This window comes from Coregonus clupeaformis, chromosome 2 (assembly GCF_020615455.1).
Source record: "Coregonus clupeaformis isolate EN_2021a chromosome 2, ASM2061545v1, whole genome shotgun sequence".
NCBI lineage: Eukaryota > Metazoa > Chordata > Actinopteri > Salmoniformes > Salmonidae > Coregonus > Coregonus clupeaformis.
The window spans coordinates 6882091-6908794 of record NC_059193.1 but is presented as its reverse complement, the minus strand read 5'-3'; the positions used below and the strand labels follow the sequence as shown (position 1 = coordinate 6908794).

General features: G+C 41.4%; 1 protein-coding gene across 1 annotated transcript in view; it reads left to right on the top strand.

Annotated features, from left to right (window-relative positions):
- The window catches only part of LOC121585607 (AF4/FMR2 family member 2-like), a 335853-nt gene that overhangs the window by 214446 nt on the left and 94703 nt on the right, over nucleotides 1–26704 (top strand). Inside the window, exon 9 of the mRNA XM_045225453.1 lies at nucleotides 16277–16314. Within this exon, the coding sequence (XP_045081388.1) occupies nucleotides 16277–16314 (38 nt within the window). The remainder of the gene's footprint in view (nucleotides 1–16276; nucleotides 16315–26704) is intronic.

The following is a 26704-nucleotide window of genomic DNA, read 5'->3' as shown; positions in this document are numbered from 1 at the left end:
TGTAGTAGGTCTCTAAACCCCTATTTTCTACTGAAGTGGGTCTCTAAAACATTATCTGTTACTCTAGTAGGTCTCTAAAACCCTCTCTGCTACTGTAGTAGGTCCCTGCTACTGTAACAGGTCTCCAAATCCATTTATGCTACTGTAGTAGGTCACTAAAACCTTCTCTGCTACTCTAATATGTCTCTAAAATCATATCTGCTTCTCTAGTAGGTCTCTAAAACCCTATCTCCTACTCTTGTATGTTTCTAAAACCCTCTCTGCTACTGTAGAATGTCTCTTAAACCCTATATGTTGCTGTAGTAGGTCTCTAAACCCCTCTTTGCTGCTGTAGTGGGTCATAAAACCATCTCTTCTACCTTAGTAGGTCTCTAAAACCCTCTCTCCTACTGTAGTAGGTCTCTAAAGCCCTCTCTGTTCCTCTAGTAGGTCTCTGAAACCCACTCTGCTATTGTAGTAGGTCTCTAAAACCTTCTCTGCTACTATATTAGGTCTCTAAACCCCTCTTTGCTACTGTAGTAGGTATCTAAAACCCTCTCTGCTACTTTAGTAGGTCTCTAAAACCCTCTCTGCTACTGTAGTAGGTCTATAAAACCCTCTATGCTATTCTAGTAGGTCATTAAAACCCTCTCTGCTGCTGTATTAGGTCTCTAAAACCCTCTTGCGACTCTGGTAGGTCTCTAAAATCCTCTCTGCTACACTAGTTCGTCATTAAAACCCCTCTCTGCTACGTTACTATGTCTCTAAAACCCCCTCTGCTACTGTGGTATGTCTCTAAAACCCTCTCTACTACTGTAGTATGTCTCTAAAACCCCCTCTGCTACTGTGGTATGTCTCTAAAACCCTCTATGTTACTCTAGTAGGTCTCTAAAACCCTCTCTGATACAGTAATAGGTCTCTAAAACCCTCTCTGCTACTGTAGCATGTCTATAAAACGCTCTCTGCTGCTGTAGTATGTCTCTAAAACCCTCTCTGCTACTCTAGTAGATCTCTAAAACCCTCTCTGCTTCTCTAGTAGGTCTCTAAAACCCTATCTGCTACTCTTCTAGGTTTCTAAAACCCTCTCTGCTACTGTAGTAGGTCTCTAAACCCCTCATTTCTACTGAAGTGGGTCTCTAAAACCCTCTCTTCTACTGTAGAAGTTCTCTATAACCCTCTCTGCTACTCTTGTAGGTCTCTAAAACCCTCTGTGATAATGTAGAAGGTATCTAAAAACTATTTCTACTGGTGTAGGTCTCTAAAACCCCAACTGCTACTGTAGTAGGTCTCTAAAACATTATCTGTTACTCTAGTAGGTCTCTAAAACCCTCTCTCCTATTGTAGTAAGTCCCTTCTACTGTAGCAAGTCTCCAAATCCCTTTCTGCTACTGTAGCATGTCTATAAAACACTCTCTGCTGCTGTAGTATGTCTCTAAAACCCTCTCTGCTACTCTAGTAGATCTCTAAAACCCTCTCTGCTTCTCTAGTAGGTCTCTAAAAACCCTATCTGCTACTCTTCTAGGTTTCTAAAACCCTCTCTGCTACTGTAGTAGGTCTCTAAACCCCTATTTTCTACTGAAGTGGGTCTCTAAAACATTATCTGTTACTCTAGTAGGTCTCTAAAACCCTCTCTGCTACTGTAGTAGGTCCCTGCTACTGTAACAGGTCTCCAAATCCATTTATGCTACTGTAGTAGGTCACTAAAACCTTCTCTGCTACTCTAATATGTCTCTAAAATCATATCTGCTTCTCTAGTAGGTCTCTAAAACCCTATCTCCTACTCTTGTATGTTTCTAAAACCCTCTCTGCTACTGTAGAATGTCTCTTAAACCCTATATGCTGCTGTAGTAGGTCTCTAAACCCCCTCTTTGCTGCTGTAGTGGGTCATAAAACCATCTCTTCTACCTTAGTAGGTCTCTAAAACCCTCTCTCCTACTGTAGTAGGTCTCTAAAGCCCTCTCTGTTCCTCTAGTAGGTCTCTGAAACCCACTCTGCTATTGTAGTAGGTCTCTAAAACCTTCTCTGCTACTATATTAGGTCTCTAAACCCCTCTTTGCTACTGTAGTAGGTATCTAAAACCCTCTCTGCTACTTTAGTAGGTCTCTAAAACCCTCTCTGCTACTGTAGTAGGTCTATAAAACCCTCTATGCTATTCTAGTAGGTCATTAAAACCCTCTCTGCTGCTGTATTAGGTCTCTAAAACCCTCTTGCGACTCTGGTAGGTCTCTAAAATCCTCTCTGCTACACTAGTTCGTCATTAAAACCCTCTCTGCTACGTTACTATGTCTCTAAAACCCCCTCTGCTACTGTGGTATGTCTCTAAAACCCTCTCTACTACTGTAGTATGTCTCTAAAACCCCCTCTGCTACTGTGGTATGTCTCTAAAACCCTCTATGTTACTCTAGTAGGTCTCTAAAACCCTCTCTGATACAGTAATAGGTCTCTAAAACCCTCTCTGCTACTGTAGCATGTCTATAAAACGCTCTATGCTGCTGTAGTATGTCTCTAAAACCCTCTCTGCTACTCTAGTAGATCTCTAAAACCCTCTCTGCTTCTCTAGTAGGTCTCTAAAACCCTATCTGCTACTCTTCTAGGTTTCTAAAACCCTCTCTGCTACTGTAGTAGGTCTCTAAACCCCTCATTTCTACTGAAGTGGGTCTCTAAAACCCTCTCTTCTACTGTAGAAGTTCTCTATAACCCTCTCTGCTACTCTTGTAGGTCTCTAAAACCCTCTGTGATAATGTAGAAGGTATCTAAAAACTATTTCTACTGGTGTAGGTCTCTAAAACCCCAACTGCTACTGTAGTAGGTCTCTAAAACATTATCTGTTACTCTAGTAGGTCTCTAAAACCCTCTCTCCTATTGTAGTAAGTCCCTTCTACTGTAGCAAGTCTCCAAATCCCTTTCTGCTACTGTAGTAGGTCACTAAAACACTCTCTACTACTGTAGAAGGTCTCTAAAACCCTATATGCTGATGTAGTAGGTCTCTAAACCCCTCTTTGCTGCTGTAGTGAGTCTTAAAACCATCTCTGCTACTCTAGTAGGTCTCTGAAACCCACTCTGCTACTGTAGTAGGTCTCGAAAACCTTCTCTTCTACTATATTAGGTCTCTAAACCCCTCTTTGCTACTGTAGTGGGTCTCTCAATCCCTCTCTGCTACTTTAGTAGGTCTCCAAAACCCTCTCTGCTACTGTAGTAGGTCTCTAAAACCCTCTATGCTATTCTAGTAGGTCATTAAAACCCTCTCTTCTACTGTAGTAGGTCTCTAAAACCATCTCTGCTACTGTAGTAAGTCCCTTCTACTGTAGTAGGTTTCTTAAACCCTCTCTGCTGCTGTATTAGGTCTCTAAAACCCTCTTGCGAGTCTAGTAGGTCTCTAAAATCCTCTCTGCTACTCTAGTTCGTAATTAAAACCCTCTCTGCTACGTTAGTATATGTCTCTAAAAACCCCTCTGCTACTGTGGTATGTCTCGAAAACCCTCTATGTTACTCTAGTAGGTCTCTAAAACCCTCTCTGATACAGTAATAGGTCTCTAAAACCCTCTCTGCTACTGTTGCATGTCTATAAAACGCTCTCTGCTGCTGTAGTATGTCTCTAAATCCCTCTCTGCTACTCTAGTAGATCTCTAAAACCCTCTCTGCTTCTCTAGTAGGTCTCTAAAACCCTATATTTTACTCTTCTAGGTTTCTAAAACACTCTCTGCTACTGTAGTAGGTCTCTAAACCCCTCTTTTCTACTGAAGTGGGTCTCTAAAACCCTCTCTGCTACTGTAGTAGGTCTCTAAAACCCTCTATGCTATTCTAGTAGGTCATTAAAACCCTCTCTGCTTCTGTATTAGGTCTCTAAAAACCTCTTGTGAATCTAGTAGGTCTCTAAAATCCTCTCTGCTACTCTAGTTCGTCATTAAAACCCTCTCTGCTACGTTAGTATGTCTCTAAAACCCCCTCTGCTACTGTGGTATGTCTCTAAAACCCTCTATGTTACTCTAGTAGGTCTCTGAAACCCCCTCTGATACAGTAATAGGTCTCTAAAACCCTCTCTGCTGCTGTAGTAGATCTCTAAAACCCTCTCTGCTTCTTTAGTAGGTCTCTAAAACCCTATCTGCTACTCTTCTAGGTTTCTAAAATCATCTCTGCTACTGTAGTAGGTCTCTAAACCACTATTTTCTACTGAAGTGGGTCTCTAAAACCCTCTCTACTACTGTAGAAGTTCTCTATAACCCTCTCTGCTACTCTTGTAGGTCTCTAAAACCCTCTCTGCTACTCTAGTAGCTCTCTAAAACCCTCTCTGGTAATCTAGTAGCTTTCTATAACCCTCTCTGCTACTCTTGTAGGTCTCTAAAACCCTCTCTGCTACTCTAGTAGCTCTCTAAAACCCTCTCTGGTAATCTAGTAGCTTTCTAAAACCCTCTCTGCTACTCTAGTAGGTCTCTAAAACCCTCTCTGCTAATCTAGTAGGTCTCTAAAACCCTCTCTGCTACTGTATTAGGTCTCTAAAAAATTACCTTCTACTGTAGTAGGTCTCTAAAACCCTCTCTCCTACTCTAGCAATTCTCTACAACCCTCGTTGGTAATCTAGTAGGTCTCTAAAACCCTATCTCCTACTCTTGTATGTTTCTAAAACCCTCTCTGCTACTGTAGAATGTCTCTTAAACCCTATATGCTGCTGTAGTAGGTCTCTAAACCCCTCTTTGCTGCTGTAGTGGGTCATAAAACCATCTCTTCTACCTTAGTAGGTCTCTAAAACCCTCTCTCCTACTGTAGTAGGTCTCTAAAGCCCTCTCTGTTCCTCTAGTAGGTCTCTGAAACCCACTCTGCTATTGTAGTAGGTCTCTAAAACCTTCTCTGCTACTATATTAGGTCTCTAAACCCCTCTTTGCTACTGTAGTAGGTATCTAAAACCCTCTCTGCTACTTTAGTAGGTCTCTAAAACCCTCTCTGCTACTGTAGTAGGTCTATAAAACCCTCTATGCTATTCTAGTAGGTCATTAAAACCCTCTCTGCTGCTGTATTAGGTCTCTAAAACCCTCTTGCGACTCTGGTAGGTCTCTAAAATCCTCTCTGCTACACTAGTTCGTCATTAAAACCCTCTCTGCTACGTTACTATGTCTCTAAAAACCCCTCTGCTACTGTGGTATGTCTCTAAAACCCTCTCTACTACTGTAGTATGTCTCTAAAAACCCCTCTGCTACTGTTGTATGTCTCTAAAACCCTCTATGTTACTCTAGTAGGTCTCTAATACCCTCTCTGCTTCTGTAGTAGATCATTAAAACCCTCTCTGCTACTCTAGTAGGTCTCTTAAACCCTCTTTGCTACACTAGTAGCTCTCTAAAACCCTCTCTGGTAATCTAGTAGCTGTCTAAAACCTTCTCTGCTACTGTAGTAGGTCTCTAAAACCTTCTCTGCTACTGCAATAGGTCTCTAAAACCTTCTGTGATACTGTAGTAGCTCTCTAAAACCCTCTCTGCTACTCTAGTAGATCTCTAAAACCCTCTCTGCTTCTCTAGTAGGTCTCTAAACCCTATCTTTTACTCTTCTAGGTTTCTAAAACCTTCTCTGCTACTGTATTAGGTCTCTAAAAAATTACCTTCTACTGTAGTAGGTCTCTAAAACCCTCTCTCCTACTCTAGCAATTCTCTACAACCCTCGTTGGTAATCTAGTAGCTCTCTAAAACCCTCTCTGCTACTCTAGTAGGTCTCTAAAACCATCTCTGCTACTCTAATAGGTCTCTAAAACCCTCTCTGCTACTGTGGTAGGTCTCTAAATCCCTCTCTGCTACTGTATTAGGTCTATAAAATGTTGTATGCTACTGTAGTAGGTCTCTAAAACCCTCTCTACTACTCTAGTAGGTCTCTAAAACCCTATCTGCTAATGTAGTAGGTCCCTTCTACTGTAGTAGGTATCTAAAACCCTCTTTGTTAATCTAGTAGATCTCTAAAACCCTATCTGCTAATCTAGTAGGTCTCTAAAACCCTCTCTGCTATTATAGTATGTCTCTAATGCCCTTTTTGTTACTCTAGTATGTCTCTGAAACCTTCTCTGCTACTGTAGTAAGTCTCTAAAACCCTCTCTGCTACTCTAGTAGTTCTCTTAAACCCTCTCTGCTACTAAAGTAGTTCTCTTAAACCCTCTCTGCTACACTAGTAGCTCTCTAAAACCCTCTCTGGTAATCTAGTAGCTGTCTAAAACCTTCTCTGCTACTGTAGTAGGTCTCTAAAATCTTCTCTGCTACTGCAATAGGTCTCTAAAACCTTCTGTGATACTGTAGTAGCTCTCTAAAACCCTCTCTGCTACTTTAGTAGGTCTCTAAAACCACTTTTTTTACTATAGTAGGTCTCTAAAACCCTTTCTGCTAATGTAGAAGGTCTATAAAACCTTCGCCTCTACTGTATTATGTCTTTAAAACCCTTTGCTACTGTAGTAGGTCTCTAAAAATATCGCTGCTACTGTCGTAGGACTCTAATACCCCCTCTGCTACCGAGATAGGTCTCTAAAACCCTCTCTGCAACTCTAGTTTGTCTCTAAAATCCTCTCTGCTACTTTAGAAGGTCCCTGCTTATGTAGTAGGTCTCTAAAACAATTTATTCTACTGTAGTAAATCTCTAGAACCCTCTCTGCTAATCTAGTAGGTCTCTAAAACCCTCTCTGCTATTTTAGTAGGTCTCTAAAGCCCTGTCTGTTACTCTAGTAGGTCTCTGAAACCATATCTGCTGCTCAAGTAGGTCTCTAAAACTTTCTCTGCTACTGTATTAGCTCTCTAAAACCAATGTTTTACTCTAGTAGGTCTCTAAAACCCATTCTGATGCTGTAGTAGCTCTATAAAACCTTCGCTGCTACTGTATTATGTCTATAAAACCCTTCTGCTACTGTAGTCGGTCTCTAAATATATCTCTGCTACTGTAGTAGGTCTCTAAAACCCTCGCTGCTACGGTAGAAGGTCTCAAACACCCTATCTGCTACTGTAGTAGGTCTCTAAAACCCTCTCTGCTGCTCTAATAGGTCTCTAACACCCTCTCAGCTACACTAGTAGGTCTCTAAAACTCTCTCTGCTACTGTAGTAGGTATATAATACACTCTCTGATACTGTAGTAGGTCTCTAAAACCCTCTGTGCTACTTAATTTGGTCTCTAAAACCCTCTCTGCTACTGTAGTAGATCTCTAAATCCCTCTCTGCTACTCTAGTAGTTCTCTAACACCCTCTCTGCTACTCTAGTAGTTCTCTTAAACCCTCTCTGCTACTCTAGTAGTTCTCTTAAACCCTCTCTGCTACTCTAGTAGCTCTCTAAAGCCCTCTCTGGTAATCTAGTAGCTTTCTAAAACCCTCTCTGCTATTCTAGTAGGTCTCTAATACCCTCTCTGCTTCTGTAGTAGATCATTAAAACCCTCTCTGCTACTCTAGTAGGTCTCTTAAATCCTCTTTGCTACACTAGTAGCTCTCTAAAACCCTCTCTGGTAATCTAGTAGCTGTCTAAAACCTTCTCTGCTACTGTAGTAGGTCTCTAAAACCTTCTCTGCTACTGCAATAGGTCTCTAAAACCTTCTGTGATACTGTAGTAGCTCTCTAAAACCCTCTCTGCTACTCTAGTAGATCTCTAAAACCCTCTCTGCTTCTCTAGTAGGTCTCTAAACCCTATCTTTTACTCTTCTAGGTTTCTAAAACCCTCTCTGCTACTGTAGTAGGTCTCTAAACCCCTCGTTTCTACTGAAGTGGGTCTCTAAAACCCTCTCTGCTACTGTAGTAGGTCTCTAAAACCCTCTATGCTATTCTAGTAGGTCATTAAAACCCTCTCTGCTGCTGTATTAGGTCTCTAAAACCCTCTTGTGAATCTAGTAGGTCTCTAAAATCCTCTCTGCTACTCTAGTTCGTCATTAAAACCCTCTCTGCTACGTTAGTATGTCTCTAAAACCCCCCTTGCTACTGTGGTATGTCTCTAAAACCCTCTATGTTACTCTAGTAGGTCTCTGAAACTCCCTCTGATACAGTAATATGTCTCTAACACCCTCTCAGCTACACTAGTAGGTCTCTAAAACTCTCTCTGCTACTGTAGTAGGTATATAATACACTCTCTGATACTGTAGTAGGTCTCTAAAACCCTCTGTGCTACTTAATTTGGTCTCTAAAACCCTCTCTGCTACTGTAGTAGATCTCTAAATCCCTCTCTGCTACTCTAGTAGTTCTCTAACACCCTCTCTGCTACTCTAGTAGTTCTCTTAAACCCTCTCTGCTACTCTAGTAGTTCTCTTAAACCCTCTCTGCTACTCTAGTAGCTCTCTAAAACCCTCTCTGGTAATCTAGTAGCTTTCTAAAACCCTCTCTGCTATTCTAGTAGGTCTCTAATACCCTCTCTGCTTCTGTAGTAGATCATTAAAACCCTCTCTGCTACTCTAGTAGGTCTCTTAAACCCTCTTTGCTACACTAGTAGCTCTCTAAAACCCTCTCTGGTAATCTAGTAGCTGTCTAAAACCTTCTCTGCTACTGTAGTAGGTCTCTAAAACCTTCTCTGCTACTGCAATAGGTCTCTAAAACCGTCTGTGATACTGTAGTAGCTCTCTAAAACCCTCTCTGCTACTCTAGTAGATCTCTAAAACCCTCTCTGCTTCTCTAGTAGGTCTCTAAAACCCTATCTTTTACTCTTCTAGGTTTCTAAAACCCTCTCTGCTACTGTAGTAGGTCTCTAAACCCCTCTTTTCTACTGAAGTGGGTCTCTAAAACCCTCTCTGCTACTGTAGTAGGTCTCTAAAACCCTCTATGCTATTCTAGTAGGTCATTAAAACCCTCTCTGCTGCTGTATTAGGTCTCTAAAACCCTCTTGTGAATCTAGTAGGTCTCTAAAATCCTCTCTGCTACTCTAGTTTGTCATTAAAACCCTCTCTGCTACGTTAGTATGTCTCTAAAACCCCCCCTGCTACTGTGGTATGTCTCTAAAACCCTCTATGTTACTCTAGTAGGTCTCTGAAACTCCCTCTGATACAGTAATAGGTCTCTAACACCCTCTCAGCTACACTAGTAGGTCTCTAAAACTCTCTCTGCTACTGTAGTAGGTATATAATACACACTCTGATACTGTAGTAGGTCTCTAAAACCCTCTGTGCTACTTAATTTGGTCTCTAAAACCCTCTCTGCTACTGTAGTAGATCTCTAAATCCCTCTCTGCTACTCTAGTAGTTCTCTAACACCCTCTCTGCTACTCTAGTAGGTCTCTAAAACCCTCTCTTCTACTGTAGTAGGTCTTTAATACCATCTCTGCTACTCTAGTTGGTCTCTAAAACCCTCTATGCTAATATAGTAGGTCATTAAAACTCTCTCTACTACTCTAGTGGGTCTCTGAAACACTCTCTGCTACTGTATTAGGTCCTTAAAACATTCTCTGCTACTCTAGTAGTTCTCTTAAACCCTCTCTGCTATTCTAGTAGTTCTCTTAAACCCTCTCTGCTACTCTAGTAGCTCTCTAAAACCCTCTCTGGTAATCTAGTAGCTTTCTAAAACCCTCTCTGCTATTCTAGTAGGTCTCTAATACCCTCTCTGCTTCTGTAGTAGATCATTAAAACCCTCTCTGCTACTCTAGTAGGTCTCTTAAACCCTCTCTGCTACACTAGTAGCTCTCTAAAACACTCTCTGGTAATCTAGTAGCTGTCTAAAACCTTCTCTGCTACTGCAATAGGTCTCTAAAACCTTCTGTGATACTGTAGTAGCTCTCAAAAACCCTTTCTGCTGCTGTAGAAGGTCTATAAAACCTTTGCTTCTACTGTATTATGTCTTTAAAACCCTTTCTTCTACTGTAGTCGGTCTCTAAATATATCACTGCTACTGTATTAGGTCTCTAATACCCCCTCTGCTACCGAGATAGGTCTCTAAAACCCTCTCTACTATTATTGTAGGTCTCTAATACCCTCTCTGCTTCTGTAGTAGATCATTAAAACCCTTTCTTCTACTGTAGTCGGTCTCTAAATCCCTCATTGCTACTGTAGTAGGTCTCTAAAACTATATCTGCTACTGTAGTAGGTCTCTACAACCCTCTCTTCTACTGTGGTAGGTGTCTAAAACCCTCTCTGTTACTCTAGTAGGTCTCTGAAACCCCCCTACTACTGTAATAATAATAATAATAATATGCCATTTAGCAGACGCTTTTATCCAAAGCGACTTACAGTCTTGCGTGCATACATTTTTGTGTATTGGTGGTCCCGGGGATCGAACCCACTACCTTGGCGTTACAAGCGCCGTGCTCTACCAGCTGTAGGTCTCTAAAACCTTCTCTGCTACTGTATTAGGTCTCTAAAACATTATCTTCTACTGTAGTAGGTCTCTAAAACCCTCTCTCCTAGTCTAGCAGTTCTCCACAACCCTCTCTGGTAATATAGTAGCTCTCTAAAACCCTCTCTGCTACTCTAGTAGGTCTCTAAAACCATCTCTGCTACTCTAGTAGGTCTCTAAAACCATCTCTGCTACTCTAATAAGTCTCTAAAACCCTCTCTTCTACTGTGGTAGGTCTCTAAAACCCTCTCTGTTACTCTAGTATGTCTCTAAAAAAAAACTATGCTACTGTATTAGGTATCTAAATCCCTCTCTGCAAATCTAGTAGGGGGTCTAAAACCATCTCTGCTACAGTAGTAGGTCCCTGCTACTTTGGTAGGTCTCTAAAATCATCTATGCTACTGTAGTAGGTCTCTAAAACCCTCTCTGCTACTCTGGTAGTTCTCTAAAACCCTCTCTGGTAATCTAGTAGCTCTCTAAAACCCTCTCTGCTACTCTAGTAGCTCTCTAAAACCCTATATGCTACTGTAGTTGGTCTCTAAAACCCTCTATTCTACTGTAGTAGGTCTTTAATACCATCTCTGCTACTCTAGTTGGTCTCTAAAACCCTCTATGCTAATATAGTAGGTCATTAAAACTCTCTCTGCTAATCTAGTGGGTCTCTGAAACACTCTCTGCTACTGTATTAGGTCCTTAAAACATTATCTGCTACTCTAGTAGTTCTCTTAAACCCTCTTGGCTACTCTACTAGCTCTCTAAAACCCTCTCTGGTAATCTAGTAGCTTTCTAAAACCCTCTCTGCTATTCTAGTAGGTCTCTAATACCCTCTCTGCTTCTGTAGTAGATCATTAAAACCCTCTCTGCTACTCTAGTAGGTCTCTTAAACCCTCTCTGCTACACTAGTAGCTCTCTAAAACACTCTCTGGTAATCTAGTAGCTGTCTAAAACCTTCTCTGCTACTGCAATAGGTCTCTAAAACCTTCTGTGATACTGTAGTAGCTCTCAAAAACCATTTCTGCTGCTGTAGAAGGTCTATAAAACCTTTGCTTCTACTGTATTATGTCTTTAAAACCCTTTCTTCTACTGTAGTCGGTCTCTAAATATATCACTGCTACTGTATTAGGTCTCTAATACCCCCTCTGCTACCGAGATAGGTCTCTAAAACCCTCTCTACTATTATTGTAGGTCTCTAATACCCTCTCTGCTTCTGTAGTAGATCATTAAAACCCTTTATTCTACTGTAGTCGGTCTCTAAATCCCTCATTGCTACTGTAGTAGGTCTCTAAAACTATATCTGCTACTGTAGTAGGTCTCTACAACCCTCTCTTCTACTGTGGTAGGTGTCTAAAACCCTCTCTGTTACTCTAGTAGGTCTCTGAAACCCCCCTACTACTGTAGTAGGTCTCTAAAACCTTCTCTGCTACTGTATTAGGTCTCTAAAACATTATCTTCTACTGTAGTAGGTCTCTAAAACCCTCTCTCCTAGTCTAGCAGTTCTCCACAACCCTCTCTGGTAATATAGTAGCTCTCTAAAACCCTCTCTGCTACTCTAGTAGGTCTCTAAAACCATCTCTGCTACTCTAGTAGGTCTCTAAAACAATCTCTGCTACTCTAATAAGTCTCTAAAACCCTCTCTTCTACTGTGGTAGGTCTCTAAAACCCTCTCTGTTACTCTAGTATGTCTCTAAAAAAAAACTATGCTACTGTATTAGGTATCTAAATCCCTCTCTGCAAATCTAGTAGGGGGTCTAAAACCATCTCTGCTACAGTAGTAGGTCCCTGCTACTTTGGTAGGTCTCTAAAATCCTCTATGCTACTGTAGTAGGTCTCTAAAACCCTCTCTGGTAATCTAGTAGCTCTCTAAAACCCTCTCTGCTACTCTAGTAGCTCTCTAAAACCCTATATGCTACTGTAGTTGGTCTCTAAAACCCTCTCTTCTACTGTAGTAGGTCTTTAATACCATCTCTGCTACTCTAGTTGGTCTCTAAAACCCTCTATGCTAATATAGTAGGTCATTAAAACTCTCTCTGCTAATCTAGTGGGTCTCTGAAACACTCTCTGCTACTGTATTAGGTCCTTAAAACATTATCTGCTACTCTAGTAGTTCTCTTAAACCCTCTTGGCTACTCTACTAGCTCTCTAAAACCCTCTCTGGTAATCTAGTAGCTTTCTAAAACCCTCTCTGCTATTCTAGTAGGTCTCTAATACCCTCTCTGCTTCTGTAGTAGATCATTAAAACCCTCTCTTCTACTCTAGTAGGTCTCTTAAACCCTCTCTGCTACACTAGTAGCTCTCTAAAACCCTCTCTGGTAATCTAGTAGCTGTCTAAAACCTTCTCTGCTACTGTAGTAGGTCTCTAAAACCTTCTCTGCTACTGCAATAGGTCTCTAAAACCTTCTGTGATACTGTAGTAGCTCTCTAAAACCCTCTCTGCTATTTTAGTAGGTCTCTAGAACCACTTTTTTACTATAGTAGGTCTCTAAAACCATTTCTGCTGCTGTAGAAGATCTATAAAGCCTTCGCTTCTACTGTATTATGTCTTTAAAACCCTTTCTTCTACTGTAGTCGGTCTCTAAATATATTGCTGCTACTGTAGTAGGTCTCTAATACCCCCTCTGCTACCGAGATAGGTCTCTAAAACCCTCTCTGCTATTCTAGTAGCTCTCTAATACCCTCTCTGCTTCTGTAGTAGATCATTAAAACCCTCTCTGCTACTCTAGTATGTCTCTTAAACCCTCGTTGTTACTCTAGTAGGTCTCTAAATCCCTCTCTGCTGCTTTATTAGGTCTATAAAACCGTAGCTGCTACTGTAGTATGTCTTTAAAACCCTGTCTTCTACTGTAGTCGGTCTCTAAATCCCTCGCTGTTACTGTAGTAGGTCTCTAAAACTATATATTCTACTGTAGTAGGTCTCTACAACCCTCTCTTCTACTGTGGTAGATGTCTAAAACCCTCTCTGTTACTCTAGTAGCTCTGTAAAACCCTCTCTGCTACTCTAGTAGGTCTCTAAAACCCTCTCTTCTACTGTATTAGGTCTCTAAAACATTATATTCTACTGTATTAGGTATCTAAATCCCTCTCTGCAAATCTAGTAGGGGTCTAAAACCATATCTGCTACAGTAGTAGGTCCCTGCTACTCTGGTAGTTCTCTAAAACCCTCTATGCTACTGTAGTAGGTCTCTAAATCCCTCTCTGCTACTCTGGTAGTTCTCTAAAACCCTCTCTGGTAATCTAGTAGCTCTCTAAAACCCTCTCTGCTACTCTAGTAGGTCTCTAAAGCCCTATGTTACTCTAGTAGGTCTCTGAAAACCTCTCAAATACTGTAGTAGGTCTCTAAAACATTATCTGCTACTCTGGTAGCTCTGTAAAACCCTCTCTGCTACTCTAGTAGGTCTCTAAAACCCTCTCTGCTACTCTGGTAGATCTCTAAAACCCTCTCTGGTAATCTAGTAGGTCTCTAAAACCCTATATGCTACTGTGGTAGGTCCCTGATACTGTAGTTGGTCTCTAAAACCCTCCCTTCTACTGTAGTAGGTTTCTAAATCCCTCTCTGCTACTCTGGTAGTTCTCTAAAACCCTATTTGGTAATCTAGTAGCTCTCTAAAACCCTCTCTGCTACTGTAGTAGGTCCCTGCTACTGTAGTAGGTCTCTAAAACCCTCTCTGCTACTGTAGTTGGTCTCTAAAGCCCTCTATGTTACTCTAGTAGGTCTCTGAAAACCTCTCAAATACTGTATTAGGTCTCTAAAACATTTGATGCTACTGTAGTAGGTCTCTAAATACCTCTCTGCTACTCTGGTAGTTCTCTAAAACCCTCTCTGGTAATCTAGTAGCTCTCTAAAACCCTCTCTGCTACTCTAGTAGGTCTCTAAAATCCTCTCTGCTACTGTAGTAGGTCCCTGCTACTGTAGTTGGTCTCTAAAACCCTCTTTGCTACTGTAGTTGGTCTCTAAAGCCCTCTATGTTACTCTAGTAGGTCTCTGAAAACCTCTCAAATACTGTATTAGGTCTCTAAAACATTTGATGCTACTGTAGTAGGTCTCTAAATACCTCTCTGCTACTCTGGTAGTTCTCTAAAACCCTCTCTGGTAATCTAGTAGCTCTCTAGAACCCTCTTTGGTAATCTAGTAGCTCTCTAAAACCCTCTCTGCTACTGTAGTAGGTCCCTGCTACTGTAGTAGGTCTCTAAAACCCTCTTTGCTACTGTAGTTGGTCTCTAAAGCCCTCTATGTTACTCTAGTAGGTCTCTGAAAACCTCTCAAATACTGTATTATGTCTCTAAAACATTATATGCTACTGTAGTAGGTCTCTAAATACCTCTCTGCTACTCTGGTAGTTCTCTAAAACCCTCTCTGGTAATCTAGTAGCTCTCTAAAACCCTCTCTGCTACTCTAGTAGGTCTCTAAAACCCTCTCTGCTACTCTAGTAGGTCCCTGCTACTGTAGTAGGTTTCTAAAACCCTCTCTGCTACTCTAGTAGTTCTCTAAAACCCTTTCCGGTGATATATTAGCTCTCTAAAACCTTATCTGCTAATCTTGTAGGTCTCTAAATCCCTATCTGTTACTGTAGTATGTCTCTCCTACTGTAGTTGGTCTCTAAACCTCTCTCTGCTACTGTAGTAGTGCTCTAAAACCATCTATGCTACTCTAGTAGGTCTCTAACACCCTCTCTGCTACTATAGTAGGTCTCTGAAAGCCTCTACTACTGTTGTAGGTCTCTAAAACTTTCTCTGCTAATGTATTAGTTCTCTAAAACCCTCTCTGCTACTCTGGTAGTTCTCTTAAACCCTCTCTGCTACTAAAGTAGTTCTCTAAAACCTTCTCTGCTACTCTAGTAGCTCCCTAAAACCCTATCTGGTAATCTAGTAGCTTTCTAAAACCCTCTCTGCTATTCTAGTAGGTCTCTAATACCCTCTCTGCTACTCTAGTAGCTCCCTAAAACCCTATCTGGTAATCTAGTAGCTTTCTAAAACCCCCTCTTCTACTCTAGTAGCTCTCTAAAACCCTCTCTGGTGATCTATTAGCTTTCTAAAACCCTCTCTGCTACTGTAGTAGGTCTTTAATAACCTCTCTGATACTCTATTGGGTCTCTAAAACCATCTTTGTTAGTCTAGTAGGTCTCTAAAACCCTCTCTGCTAATCTATTGGGTCTCTAAAACCCTCTCTGCTACTATAGTATGTGTCTAAAGCCCTCTTTGTTACTCTACTAGGTCTCTGAAACCCACTCTGCTACTGTGGTAGGTTCCTAAAACCTTCTCTGCTACTCTAGTAGCTCCTAAAACCCTCACTGCTACTTTAGTAGCTTTCTAAAACCCTCTCTGCTACTCTAGTAGGTCTCTAACACCCTATTTGCTACTGTAATAGGTCTCTAAAACCCTCTCTGCTACTCTAGTAGGTCTCAAAAACCCTCCCCGCAAATTGACTCTGTACCAGTAACCCATGTATATAGCCTCACTACTGTTATTTTAAATTTTACTACTGCTCTTTAATTATTTTTAATTTAAATGTTTTACCTATCAATTTTTTACTTAACACTTATTTTTTCTTAAAACTGAATTGTTGGTTAAGGGCTTATAAGTAAGCATTTCACTGTAAGGTATACACCTGTTGCATGTGGCAAATTACATTTGATTGGATTTAGTAGGTCTCTGTAACCCTTGCTGCTACTCTAGTAGGTCTCTAAAAACCCATCCTTAGAAATCACACAGTTGTTTTTTCCTCCAACCAGCATTGATCGAGTGGTGGACGCCTCACTGATCTCTTTAATTATTCACATTCCTCCATTCAAAGGGAAGGGGGGATGAACAGACGAAACAGACGATGAGGAAAGTGCATGTTTGAGTGCCTGTCTTTAGTCATCATGATGAGGCTGATTTATTTCATCCTGGGCTGTGATTCATCCCTCCTGTTATCCTTCCTTAAGTTTTGGGCTATTTGTGCTGATCTCTCAGTGGTCCAGAGAGATGGGTATCACTATCCATCACATACTGCATGTTCTGTTCTGTACAGCAACTAACAGGACTGTGTTGTGTTACTGTGTTCACAGGCAGCTGAGAAGCCCAAGCCCAGAAGTACACCTCTCAGGTAAGTGGCAGATCATGTTGAACTGGCGGCTTTGTGTGGAAGTGTCTCTGTAATGCATTGTATTGGATTGTATTACATCCTGTTCTTTGCGTAAGGGGTTGCAAATGATCAGTTCTGCACACATATGTAATCAGTGACTGTTTATCACACCTTCAGATCATTGCTCTGTATAGTTTAATTACATGTATCTTTCTCCGGTGTGTTGTAATTGTAAAGAGACATGATTTAGAATGTGTGAAGATGAGGTTTGTCATCAGCATACTGAAATTACTACGCTGTAGAATTTAAAAGAAAGGGAGAAAAGAGGCTAAGTATAGAAATGTATAATTGCCTGCTGTATACACACACAACTACGAGGTGTGATCCTGTGGCTGTTCTTCATGAATAATAATTGTGTAGAAAAGTAGCACAGAGGATGTGCCAAATTTAAATACTGCTAGCATTTTATTTTATCGGTTTAGATATTATATGACCCGCAGGCCTGAAGCAGTTTTTCTCCCCTGTGTGGAGCAGAGCAGAGCTGAGCTGGTAGACACCATGGAGATGTATGGGTGTTCTATCATCTCTAATCATGGGAGTATTATGGCTGCTGTGTGAATGGGCTCATTAAGGAAGACAGCGTGAAACATGGCCTCCAGCTCTTTCTCAGAAAGTGACTCTGGGACTGGAGATGCTGCGAGCACTCCCCCGGCCATGCCGCTCCTGGAACACCACACACACACTCATGTGTGTGAAAACACACACGAACACACAGACAGCCGTGCATACTCACACACAGACACACACGCTCGCACACCTACGGTACCTTCAGAAATTATGCATACCTCTTAAATTATTCCACTTTTTTTTTGTGTTACAACGTGATTTCAAAATGGATTAAATATATTTTTTTCTCACCGATCTACACACAATACCCCATAGTGACAGTGAAAACATGTTTTTAGAAATGTTAGCATATTTATTGAAAATGAAATACAGAAACATCTACTTTACATAAGTATTCACACACCTGAATCAATACTTGTTAGAATCACCTTTGGCAGCAGTTACAGCTGTGAGTCTCTTAAGAGCTTTGCACACCTGGATTGTACAATATTTGCACATTATTCTTTTTTAATTCTTTCAGCTCTGTCAAGTTGGTTGTTGATCCTTGCTAGATAGCCATTTTCAAGTCTTGCCATAGATTTTCAAGCCGATTTAAGTCAAAACTGTAACTATGCGACTCAGGAACATTCAATGTTGTCTTGGTAAGCAACTCCAGTGTTTATTTGGCTTTGTGTTTTAGGTTATTGTCCTGCTGAAAGGTGAATTTATCTCCCAGTCTCTGTTGGAAAGCAGACTGAACCAGGTTTTCCTCTGAACCAGATTTTGCCTGTGCTTAGCTCCATTCCGTTTATTTTTCATCCTGAAAAACTCCCCAGTCCTTAACGATTACAAGCATACCCATAACATGATGCAGCCACCACCATGTTTGAAAATATGAAGACTGGTACTCAGTGATGTGTTGTGTTGGATTTGCCCCAAACATTTTTTTGCAGTTTTACTTTAGTGCCTTATTGCAAACAGGATGTATGTTTTGGAATATTTGTATTCTATACAGGTTACCTTCTTTTCACTCTGGCATTTAGGTTAGTATTGTGGACTATCTACAATGTTGTTGATCCATCCTCAGTTTTCTCCTATCACAGCCATTAAACTCTGTAACTGTTTTAAAGTTACCATTGGCCTCATGGTGAAATCCCTGAACGGTTTCCTTCCTCTCCAGCAACTGAGTTAGGAAGGACACCTATATCTTTGTAGTGACTGGGTGTATTGATACACCATCCAAAGTGGAATTAATAACTTCACCATGCTCAAAGGGATATTCAATGTCTGCTTTTTTTTTACCCATTTACCAATAGGTGCCCTTCTTTGCGAGGCATTGGAAAACCTCCCTGGTCTTTGTGGTTGAATCTGTGTTTGAAATGCACTGCTAAACTTAGGGACCTTACAGATAATTGTATGTGTAGGGTACAGAGATGAGGTGGTCATTCAAATATCATGTTAAATACTATTATTGCACACAGAGTGAGTCCATGCAAATTATTATGTGACTTGTTAAGCACATTTTTACTCCTGAACTTATTTAGGCTTACACACACACACACACGCGCGCGTGCACATGCACACACACAAACATATATATATATACACACACACACATCCTTCTCCCACAAGCTACCTCACACAGCCCCCTACTAGTACCACACACAGCTCCCCCCCCCCATCCCAGCGACGCTCCCCATCCAAACTGACAGAGCTTGAGAGGATCTGCAGAGATGAATGGGATAAACTCCCCAAGTACAGGTGTGCCAAGCTTGTAGCGTCATACCCAAGAAGACTCAAGGCTGTAATCACTGCCAAAAGGAGCTTCAACAAAGTACTGAGTAAAGGGTATGAATACTTATGTAAATGTGATATTGTTCTTTATACATTTGCAAAATAAATGTAAAAACAGTTTTTGCTTTGTCATTATGTGTTAGTGTGTGTAGATTGATAAGGGGAAAAAACAATTTAATCCATTTTAGAATAAGGCTGTAACATAACAAAATGTGGAAAAAGTCAAGTTACAGACCTGCTCTGTACACCATGGCCAGTCATTCATTAGAACTTTTACCATAGCAAAGGGATCACAAATGATTTGTTTGAGCTGTGTATGGTAACAGAGGACAAAGTTTCCAATCTACTATGCTTAATGAGCACAAACATAGCAACTGGGCTGGATAACCTTCCTGCAAGATTCATAAAGGATAGTGCTTATTGTAAACCTTTCTATTAGTAGTGGTACATTTCCCAATGATCTCGAAACAGCCCGGCTGGTTCCGCTCCACAAGAAGAGTAGTAAAACAAATGTAGGAACTACAGGCCTGTGTCGATCCTCAACCAGTGTTGCCAACTAATGTTCAGGGGATGTTGCTAGAGGCAGGTCGATTTGTTGCTAAAAGTTGCTAAATTACATTGTGATGTCATTGCGTGATGACGTCATTACGTAATAACGTAAAACTGCGTCATTACGTAGAATACATAATAACGTTACTCAAATTGACTGGCCATCTCGGCGACAAATATGATTTGACATTTGTTAGTTTAGATTTGTTTGTTTATTATCACATATTTTTATTTGTAAAAGTAATATAAAAACATATTTTTATTTTTAAACATAACACATTGAATTATTGAACAATTACACATTACACATTATTGAACAATTACATTTTATTTATTTTCTTATTAACTAGTAAACCTACACATTCTGAACAATCCCAAGAGTAAACAGTACTGCAAGGAGGACATTTTTCTATACAGGCATTTGTCTATGGAATAGCCTCCACTTGGAGATCAAGCAAAGAAAAAGTAGAAATAGCTTTAAAAAGCAGGCAAAGGTTGTCTTAGTAAGATAAACCACTCCACTGCCCATTGTGCCCCCTACTGCTGGTCAGGTGTATTTATTTGATAGGTATGATGTGCAATAAATAAATTGTTTTAATGTGAAATTAATATGGTTGATTTTTAAGGTTAGGGAAAAGTGCAGTGAATAGTGCCACTTTTTAGGATGTCAATAAAAATGAATGTATTTATGGTTGTTTGTAGTTTTGTCTTGCCTTTTAATCGTTATATGTGTTATTGTTTTTACCATCGAGGACCACTTTGGAAACAAGCATTTTAATTCGTAGTCTCCCGAGTGGTGCAGTGGTCTAAGGCACTAGAGATCCTGGTTCGAATCCAGGCTCTGTCGTAGCCGGCCGCGACCAGGAGACCCATGGGGCGGCGCACAATTGGCTCAGCGTCGTCCAGGGTAGGGGAGGGAATGGCCGGCAGGGATGTAGCTCAGTTGGTAGAGCATGGCGTTTGCAACGCCAGGGTTGTGGGTTCGATTCCCACGGGGGGCCAGTACGAAAAATAACAAAATAATGTATGCACTAACTGTAAGTCGCTCTGGATAAGAGCGTCTGCTAAATGACTAAAATGTAAATGTAAAATATACTTTTAAGTGATATGCTCTGGGTCCACATTGTACATTTTGTTGTATATGTCTGTTAACCAAAATAAATTCAATTCAAAAAGGTGTCTGAATACATTCCAAATGCACTGTATACCATCCAGCACTACTACACACAACCCCTAACACTACACACATCCCCTAACACTACACACAACCACTAACACTACACACAACCCCTAACACTACACACAACCCCTAATACTACACACAACCCCTAACACTACACACATCCACTAACACTACACACAACCCCTAACACTACACACATCCTCTAACACTACACGCAACCCCTAACACTACACACAACCCCTAACACTACACACAACCCCTAACACTACACACAACCCCTAAAACACTACACACAACCCCTAAAACACTACACACAACCCCTAACACTACACACATCCCCTAACACTACACACAACCCCTAACACTACACACAACCCCTAACACTACACACAACCCCTAACACTACACACAACCCCTAACACTACACACAACCCCTAACACTACACACAACCCCTAAAACACTACACACAACCCCTAACACTACACACATCCCCTAGCACTACATGCAGCCCCTAATCACCAAACGGCGCCTTACCTTATAAGAGCTCTCAGTATACAGAGAATCATTCTGCTCCCAGGATCCATTATCCAACAGAGACCTTTCAGCCCCCGAGTTGTGAACACAGTTCAAATTCTACAGTACCATTCATGCATGTAATACGTGTATACATCCAGGCTCCCACCAAGTGGAACAATATGATTTAATGCATTCACTGATTAATTATTCAAGTTTAGGCTATTTCAAGAGGTGATCATTGCTAGATTTTCCTCAGCCAAAGTACAGTATTTTGAGAGTGGGGTTATAGTGATGGTGGTGGTATGATTAGAGCCTGGAAGAGCTGATGAACATTGCTTTGTGGTGCAGCTCTGATGCATAGGTCACCTGCTGGGAGGAAAATATGTTGAGTTCTTTATACATACTGTTTTCTCCCTCTTCTCTTTAATTCAGTGTCTGAGAACATAGCTTCTCTTCTCCATTTTAAAACGGATGTAAAGATCTTGCTGTTTTAATGTGTGACATCAAAGTGAAGTGTTCTGAATAGATCCATACTTTAATAGCCATGGAGTTAAAATCTCTCACTCTGAACACACTGACTGACTGTGACTATAATTGGGGAAAGCCTTTAGGCAGATGCTGCTTTACTAGCTATTGTTATTGTTGTTGTTGTTGTTTCTGCTATCTGACAGGACTTATATTGTGCTCTACTGCCGTAAGCTTGTTTGCCCCGTTGCCAGGGGGCACAGGGGGGCAGTGCCCCAGCTAAGGAATGTGCCCATTAAAATCTATCCCACAGATGAGTCCTGGGCTGAGGGCTCTTCACACATAGTGGTTGTGCCAGCTCTCTGGATGAACCAACTGGCATGGCCGTGGCCACACATGGGGGTGCTAGGGCACCACCCCCGTCTCAGAGTAGGAGTACTGCTCTTGGATCAGTTTAGCTTTTTAGATCATGATAAATACGATTATATGAACAGGGCGGACCTGATCCTAGATCAGCACTCCTACTCTGAGACTATTTGTAAATACAGGCCCAGGTCTCAGGTCACTACTCTCAGCTGTACAGAGTCTAGGACACAGTAGACACTAGACACAGGATCCAGAGAGCATAGACCCCTTTTCTCTCACTCCCTGGGGGGCCATTCAAAGCAGCAAGCACAAACCATTTACATCACCATATGTGATATATCACATGTGTTGTTAAAAGCTGCATGTCCCTTATTAAGACTTATTCGACAGGACTCTTCCGGTAAACGTGATTAGCTTTTGGCGAAAGGCCATTCACTGATAAATACTATCCTGTGGAAGTGCTATTGACATCTGGTGAGGAGGAATTAGCAGCGATTCAAACGTGCGGTGTGATGCATAACCCTACCCTGTTTACAGTCTAAATACATCAGGCAGTGGAACCGCACTGTAATAGTGTGGGTTTCTGTACACCTCATTTCTTTCAAGTCGATGTGTAACTACTAGTGCTGAGTGATTAACCAAAATGTTCGTTATTTTTCGGTTTTTAAACAACTAATTGACCGACATCGGTTCAATTATTTGAATTACATTTCTGTTTTTTCTTCTTCTTTGAGCTACATGCACAGTTTCTTTAGAGAGACATCAGATCAAGCCCAAACTGTGTGACGTAGTAAGGAGTTGTAATTTCCAACAGGCTAATATTCTACATAGTTTAGCACAGAAAACTTGGCAATTAACTACAATGACCATAATCCATTGCGCGCCTACTTGTCCGGTCTGTGTGGGGAGAGGGAGTGAAGAGACAGAAGAACGCGTGATCGAGAGGGATAGAGAGCAGTTGCTTCATGAGGCATCTCTACCTGAAAATACATTATCTAAGACTTCTAAGTGATTGATAGTTGGTATTCAGCAGTCATAAATATATGCCTTATTTACTTTGAAGAACTACTAAAATAGTGATTTTGCCAGACAGCATAGGCAGCAGCTCTATAGAGATGATGACTTCGAATTAAATAATAAAGTAATCAAATGAAACAAATATTTTATTAAAGTAAAGTAATGTGAATAAATTATGGTTAATAACTGATAAGCAGTAATGGGCAGTCATTACCATCATGGGACTTTTATTAATTGTTTTATTCTGTGTTGTTACAGCATTCAACCCAAATAATGCATAGTGCATTTAATATTTAAAAAATGATTGAACCGAAACTGAACCAACCTCCAAAAGCACTAACCAATGGGAGACATTCACAACTAATGCTGCACTGCCTCTGATGAATGTAGACACATGGAAATGTGCTGAAAACGCATTTTTTAAATACCCACAACACTCTATAGTTGTCTGTTTGATTTAGAGGCCTGTTTTGCTTAAGGACACAAAAGGTTTATTTGTGTTTTTTTACTTACATTTTACATTTACATTTTAGTCATTTAGCAGATGCTCTTATCCAGAGCGACTTACAGTTAGTGAGTGCATAAATTTTTCATACTGACCCCCGTGGGAATCGAACCCACAACCCTGGCGTTGCAAACACCATGCTCTACCAACTGAGCTCTGTTGTTCAGATCCTTGACTTCACTTGCAATTCTTTAGCCTTTTTAATAGTTCCTCTAATGCTGGATGTTCTGGACTTGTGTTATTATCTTGTGTGACATGAAGGTGAGAAACATCATTGAACAGCAGTTTGTTCTCTGTCTGCGACAGATAACATCTAAATGCCATGAATCTGTCATAGCCTTGAACCCCAGCTAAATTGAAATTACTCTTGATAATAGCCATTTTCTGTCTGTGGCAACCCTAATATCGACAACACAGTAAACAATTGAGGTGGCAGTGTCCATATTACACCTCATTGATTGGTTCATTTTATTCTGTGTCGTGTTTGGATTGGTCATAGAGACGGGGGTGTTTATTTATGGATCCTATTAGAATCTTGTAAATTGCCTTGCCTCAAATCGGAGGGCTTGAAAGTAAATGTTCTGAAGGTGAGAAAATGTGTGTATTGAGTCTAGCTAGGCGTCAGGGCCCAGCCATTGCCGGCACCAATCTGTGTGACCAGTCAAGCAGCAAATCCATCACCGCCTCCTCAGGCAGGGAGCACAGAAAAGCAGCCAGAGAAAAATATGCTTTTTTTCTATCTATCTACTAGGCCCTGTTTTCTCTGCTATAATTACTTATCTTTCTCCGCCTCACAATGCAAATCTATGTATCATATCAACATTGTGTCATTATCAAAGTCGGTCATCCCTAACAATGTTCATTGTGTTACTGATGCAATTACCAAATACAGTTTTCGTATCAAAAGGCCCCAGAAACGGTCAGTACAAAGAACATGTAGTAGACAAACATTTAGACATCCATTGAAAGTAAAACAAAAACTGACTGAGATTCATTCTAAGATTAATGTGAAGGAGCCAGAATTCCAACAAAAAAGCATTTCAGGAAATCTACTTTGTGAATAATAGAGCACTGTTTCTGCTCAGTGAAAATACGTTTCAATAATGGTATTAATTAGACAACGTTAACTGAGTGGAGTCAAGCAAAACTTTTTTATTTCCAGGAGCAATATACATTTTTCCACATTACGGTTTTGATTTAATTCAAGCCTAGGACTGAGATGGATGATTATGAAAGTATGGGGATGGCCCATGCTCTGCTCTATCTGCTCTCCAGGTGCTTATGCACAGCCGATTCCCTTTGGTAAAGTGAGCCCCTCATCACTGATCAAATGTAAATGACATGTGGGGCTAGGGCTGGAACTGAGCCTAGGGCTGGGACTGGGACTGAGGCTAGGGCTTGGATTGGGCTGTGGTTGAGGTTGAGGATGGAGGCTAGGACTGAGGCTAGGGCTGGGACTGAGGCTAGGGCTATGGTTGAGGGTGGGGGCTGGGACTGAGGCTATGGCTGGGGTTGAGGCTGAGGCTGGGGGCTGACAGGCTGGGGGCTGTCTCCTCTGACAGGCTGTTCTCTTGTTGCACATTACATTAGTAGCAGATTTCCTCAAATGGATGCTCCCCATGATGCATAGACAGCCATAGGCCATGCATTCCATAGGGTTTAAACACAACATCTGCTTTTCTGTGTGTGTGTGTGTGTGTGTGTGTGTGTGTGTGTGTGTGTGTGTGTGTGTGTGTGTGTGTGTGTGTGTGTGTGTGTGTGTGTGTGTGTGTGTGTGTGTGTGTGTGCGTGTGCGTGTGCGTGTGTGTGTGTGCGTGCGTGTGCTTGTGCATGTGCTTGGGCATGCGTGCGTGCTTGCGTGTGTGTATGCGTGTGGAGTCATCCGCAGCTCCTCTGAGAGAAAGAGAGACAGAGAGACAGAAAGAGAGAAAGAGAGACAGAGAGAAAGAGAGACAGAAAGAGAGAAAGAGAGACCGAGAGACCGAAAAAGAGAGAGACTACGTTAGGCTATGGTTCAACCCAGCACTCAGAGAAACAACACGACAAAGGGGAGTGGAAGAAACAAAAATATTTAATCAAAGTTAAAAATTGTCTTAGTCCAAAAAACAACTGAAGTAAAGGAACAGAGTGGGCTAGTCGGCTCCGGAGGAAGGAGAGGCTGAGGCAGGCAGGCAGGCAGGCAGGCAGGCAGGCAGGCAGGGCAGACCGACAGGCAGGAAGGCAGGCAGGTTGGGAGATATGTCCGAAACTAAAGACAAAACAAACGACAGGTTAAGGAGAGTGGAGGAGCCAGGCTGAAGACAAAGACAAAATAACTTTACTGGTGAGCCAAGTTACCGCTCTGAGTAAGAACAACGATCTGGCGCCGGTGGAGAGCCATGCCCAGGAATAAGTAGTGCAGGTTGATGAGAGAATAGGATGCAGCTGCGTAGGCAGGAATCACTGGAAACAACCCGCAGCTGCACAGGAGAGGCAGATCCTGAGCACGCCCCTGATCCACTCCAGACACACCCACATAAAGGGGACAAACACACATACAGATACAACAGAAAAAGAGGGGACAAAACAAGGAGGAAGGGAAACAGAAAAGGGAGAGACAAGCTGCCCACATAACAGAGACCAGACACAGAGGTTAATGTTTCAACACCACTTCTGAGCCAGCCATGTGATATCTGTCAGTTTGGGCCTTCAGTGTGTGACCTCTTCCCCCTGGAGGAAGAGGAAGCCATCACGCCCGGCTGACTGGCTGGGCTCAGGGCTGGAGCTGGATCTGCTGGACTTTTCTTCAGAGCTCCACCAAAGAGTGGGTGTGTCCGTTAGCATTGGCCCACCTCTGAGAACACCCCTCCTGAGCCTTTGGGTTCTCCACCTGCAGTTCATCATCAAAAGATTAGTCCATCCACATTTATAGCATCATATAAACAGGATATAAAGTCTTACTGAAGGAAGTTAACCAGCTCTTATTCACAAAACTTTTATTTTCTGTAGGTGGTTTGCTTGTTTATTGTGGCATAAGCCAATGTGAATTTGCAGCTATAAAACTATTGCATCATACCACTTGCATCTTAATCTCAATCAGATGGAACTGGTTAGGTCTAAAAGAACAGACTGTTCAGCTGGAGCTCGTTGCTTTGGTTGTTGCCAAGGATAATCCATCAATTAAAGCAGATGCTTTTCCTTTCATTTCTTCCGCATTACAAGGACCACAGTATAACTAGCTACAGCTCTAGGAGTGGTGTTCTCTTATGAATCAAATCAAATCAAATGTTATTGGTCACATACACATGTTTAGCAGATGTTATTGCGGGGGTAGCGAAATGCTTGTGCTTCTAGCTCCGACAGTGCAGTAATATCTAACAAGTAATATCTAACAATTTCACAACATATACCCAATACACACAAATCTAAG